Genomic DNA, 5,000 nt, shown 5'->3' on the forward strand with positions numbered 1-5,000 from the left:
CTAACAACAATAATAATAATACTAACAATAATATAATAATAATTATAATGATAATAATATTAACAATAATAATAATAATAATAATTATTATTATAATGATAACAACAACAACAACAACAACAATAATAACAATAATTTAATAATGATAATAACAATAATAATAATGATGATTCTACTACAAATACCTATGATGATAAAACCTTAATACCAACAACAACAAGAAAAAGCTTCACTGAATCTGTTTCGTTTCAGATTAACGGTTCGAGCCAGCTGTAAAATGCACCTTCGGAAGTTCCCTTTGGACACTCAGCTGTGTCCTCTTAGCTTAGCGTCTTGTAAGTGAATTTGGCGCTTGTTGCTTGTCCGTTTAGTTTATTTATTTTATTTATTTATTTATTTATTCATTTTTTTTAAAGAGTGTTCATTGAAAGAGATCATTGATAAATCTTATTTTGGGGGGGGGGATGTTTTTTTTTTCTAGACGAATGTAATCTATATTTTTTCCCCTTTTTTTTCTTTCTTTTTTTTTTTTTTTTTTTCTTTCTTTTTCTCTTTTTTTATTTTTTTTTTAATTAAATTTCTTTTTTTTTTCTCTCTCTTTTCTTTCCTTTTCTTTTTTCATGAGTTTTAAAAATTATTGTTATCTAAGAATGAGCACGTGTGTTGTTAATAAAATATTTAAGCAAATATAATTCTTAAGGGAAATGATTACAGTGCCACGTAATGTTTTAAATAATGCTTCTTTAGAAAAAAAATAGTTTAAACTTACTTAGAGAAAGTTTTTTTAAATGATTAAATTTCATATTTCTTTGGATATTATTAAGAAAGAAGGCACACGCACACGCACGCGCATGCACAAGCACACACATACACGTATATACACGCACACGCACAAACACACACACACACACACACACACACACACACACACACACACACACACACACACACACACACACACACGTATACATACACAAACACACACACACACACACACACTTTCTTCTTGTGTCTAAAGGAAAACATGAGACAAACGCTGCCTTTTATGTTACTAATTCTCTCTTTCTCTTTTTCCCCTATTCGTTCCCTTTTCTCCATTCCTACCCACTCTCCACTCACCTACCTTTCCTCCTTTCATCTACCCACCAAATTTCTGCCCACTAACCCACCACTACCATACCTCCTATCAACCCACCTCCACCACTACCATTCCTCCCACACACCCATCCCCCACCCATCCACCCACCTTACCTCCTCCTATCCACCCACCCACCTTCACCAACCAACCCACACGCCCACCCACCTTACCTCCACCAATCCCCTTCCTCCCACCCACCCATCAACCCACCTTCACCCACCCACCCACCCACCTTACCTCCACCACTACCCTTCCTTCCACCCACCCACCCACCTTCACCCACCCACCCACCCACCTTACCTCCCCCCGCCCACCTCCACACAGACGGGTATAACGCCACAGACATAGTGTACAAGTGGGCGCCCCAACTGGTGACCGTCGACAGCGACGTTAGTATCGCCCAGTATGAGTTGGTGAAAATTACGACCAATTCAACCAAAGTCACCGTCAGGAGAAAAGGTAAGAGCTGATAAAGGAAGGAAATGAGGTAAGGGGGAAGAATGAGGGGCGGGGAAGGGAAGGGGATAAGGCAAGGGGAAGGGAGGGATAAAGGGAAGTGGGAAGAAACAGAAGAGAATAATAAAAGGGAGGGAATGAAAATGTGGGAAAGGAATGAATGGGGTAAATGGGGAAAAAATACAGTATTATAAAGAGAAAATAAACAGGGTAAAGGAAAAGGGAAGAGAAAGAGGCAAGGCATGATAAAAGGAAGGGCATATAACAATCATGAAATAAAGGGACGGAAAGTAAAAAAGGGAATAAGACAGAGAATGGTAACAGAAAGGACATAGAAAAGCAGTAATTCATGTCTTGCCTCAATGGGGTCTTTTGGGTAAAAAAAAACGAAAAAAAAAAAAACGAAAAAATATACATTATGAATTTCAAGTATCTTGAAGTACTTGGCAACTTTAACTACCAGGCAACCACAAGTAAACAGATTAATCCATTAAGTAGTTCCTTTATTTACCCCTTAAACAGGTGGTAATTAATAACTGCAGTAATGTTGGTTATATACATGGCTAATGAATATATTGTATGTATTGTATGTTTTAGGCCTGTAGTCCTTAGTGTAAACAAACGAGCAGTCTTTAAGGTATGTCAGTTATGGCGTAGTTACTGTACCCTAAAAGCTATAAACTCGTAATAAATTTGCAAAACATTTTCAGTACATATGCCTTTGTGCCTCATTTTATAAGATAAACTATAATAATTATGACGTATGCTGTGATAAGTGGTTTATAGACAAAACTAGAAAGCATAGGCCCATCAGCAACTGCATTAATTGGTGGCTGGGAAGGAGAGAAACTGGCAATAATAAAGGTACGCAATAAGATTATTTTTCCACATATATAATTGTCAGAGGGAAATTAAAAGAAGCAAAGCGATGCACAAAGGAAGAAGAGAAAGAGAGTGAGAGAACAGAAAGAGGGAGTTATATATATATATTTAATTTTTCTCGTTTTGCTGGAAATGGACAATTTTAAGATAGTAATAATAGGCCAGTATTACGGAGGGGATATGAAGCTACTTTACCTCAGTGGTTCATGACATATCGCGGCCCTAATAACACGAGGCTCGACTTGTCAACTTAAAAAAAAAAGTCTCGGAACTGAACTTAGTGGGACTGAAATAATCTAAAAAGAATTTCAGGAAGGGGCTAATAAATTAAGGGAATGAGGTAAGGAATAATAAAAGACGGGAATTATGTAAGGGTGAAGTTAAAAGGGAAGAGGAAAAAAGTAAGAGAAATGGAGGAAAGGATGGAAGAGAAGAAAGGGTATTAAAGGAAAACAACAGGTTAATGACAGAGTAAGGAGATAAAGAAACAAATAAGAACATTAATCAAAATCGACCAAAATCACTTTTATTAGTAGAAAGGGATGTAATGCCATAATCACTTTTGTCAAGCCATTAAATTCTATCACTTTTAGTAGCGTTAAACAGCAAAAAAAGGGAAAAAAACTTAAAATACTAAAAGATGATGCTGAGAAGCGTAAATTATTTTTAAACTCATGTATAGAATTAAACAAATATACATATACATATAAAAAATAACGAAAAACAGAGCAAAGTAATAGATAAATAAATTGATATATATAGACAGATAGGCAGATAAATAGATAAAAATAATAGAATAAATACAGAAATCAAGGAAACCCGTTATTTAAGTTCGTGGATGCATCTTCACGTGACGAGCTGCGACCCAGTTGCTCTGACGGAAGTTATTATTATGCTTAAGCTTAATGAATTCGGGCTCATAATAATACATATATTTGAGTCGTTTTCGTTTTCCTCATTCTCATTTACTTATTCTCTTACATGCACGAGGTTTATTTCCTTGTTAAAATAGAGAAAATATATAAATTCATGACGGTAAACCTGGTCCTTTTGGCTGTCACTTATCCTCAAGGCGATGCGACGTTAACTGGGTTCTTCGCAGTGGCGTCTCCGTTGCCATGGAAACGGAGTGTGAAATAGGGTGGCGGTTCCCGTAGAGTTCGGTAAAAGTTGCCCCCATATTAAGAGGGAAGAATACCAAGGAATACGGTAAGTAGGAAGTAGGAAGTAATGAGGAAGAGAAGGAAGGAAGGAAGTATAAGAAGGAGATAGTAAGGGGATGGAATAGTAGGAGAAAGAAAGAGGGGAAGGATAGGGCGATAAGGAAAATAGAAAAAAAAAACTGATAAAGGAAGATTTCAGGTAAAGGTAAGAAAGAGAGTTGATAAAAAAAGAGATAGGATACGGAAAGGATATTTTAAGATAAATGAAAGACAACAAGAAGATAAGAAATTGGAAATGCTGATATACGAAGGAATATGAACACTGAGTTAAGAAGGAGAGGGGAAAGAATGAGAGGAATAGGAGAGACGAAGATAAAAGAATTTTCAGAAGGACCAGAGATTCAGTTGAAATAAAGCCATCGATTAGAGGGCATCTTATTTTCCCTGATTTTGGTGTAAGGGCACTTAATTTTCCCTGATTTTGGTATTAGGGCACCTTATTTTCCCTGATTTTGGTATTAGGGCACTTAATTTTCCCTGATTTTGGTATTAGGGAACTTAATTTTCCCTGATTTTTATTAAAAAAACACGTTACTTTCCCTTATTTTGACTTAATAGGCACTTTACTGTCGCCGATTTTGACTAGAAAAACACTTGTCACGAAGAAACAGGGACAGAGCGAAGGTAACCCTCTCCCTTCTCCCTTTTCGCGTCCCTGAATTTGATGATTAATTGGTAATTACCCGAAACGAGGGAAAGGCAGTGAAATAAAACTGAAATTCAGCCACAGTGATAAAGGGAGAGTGAATCATGACGTTTCAAGTAAGACTAGGCTCCTTATCAGACGATGGAACAGAAATAGATGCCCGGAATAAATCCATTTTGTGATTTTTGTTTTATTATTGTTATTATTATTTTATTTTTGTTTTATTTTTTTTTTACGCATGCGGTACAGTGTTTGTGTTTGGTTCGTAGGAATATTTGCAGGAGATAATATGTGATAAAGAGGTGAGGCAGATTAGAATAGAAGATAAATACAGAGAGATGGAAAAGACCACAGCAAGAAAATTGGATTAATTTCTTTCCATCATAAGAAATTCCACGTTGAAATAAGTCACCGATCCGATCACCTATTCTGATCGAACTTTAAAATCTAATTAAACCGCAATGACCTTTCTCTTTTCTTTTTCTTTTCTTTTTCTAATCCATCTTTTTTTTTATTTTAATCAAATCGAAAAGTTTACAAGTCATAAACCAATCAGAGAACAGTAAGAAATTTTTCGAGAAAGTTTGGCCGAGATCTGAGCGGGGGAGAAGCCTTTTTTCCCCGCGCAATGGCGACGGTTCCCCTGTGTAATTAA

General features: G+C 36.1%; 1 protein-coding gene across 4 annotated transcripts in view; it reads left to right on the top strand.

Annotated features, from left to right (window-relative positions):
- LOC119599463 (gamma-aminobutyric acid receptor subunit alpha-1-like) overlaps nt 1–5,000 on the top strand; it is a gene marked incomplete at its 5' end in the record, with an annotated part of 22,585 nt that overhangs the window by 1,665 nt on the left and 15,920 nt on the right. For all 4 annotated transcript variants that reach the window (XM_037949250.1, XM_037949252.1, XM_037949251.1 and 1 more), the window contains 2 exon segments: nt 253–335; nt 1,463–1,597. In XM_037949250.1, the coding sequence (XP_037805178.1) occupies nt 253–335; nt 1,463–1,597 (218 nt within the window).

The sequence above is a fragment of the Penaeus monodon genome, chromosome 42, assembly GCF_015228065.2.
Source record: "Penaeus monodon isolate SGIC_2016 chromosome 42, NSTDA_Pmon_1, whole genome shotgun sequence".
Classification (NCBI taxonomy): Eukaryota; Metazoa; Arthropoda; class Malacostraca; order Decapoda; family Penaeidae; genus Penaeus; species Penaeus monodon.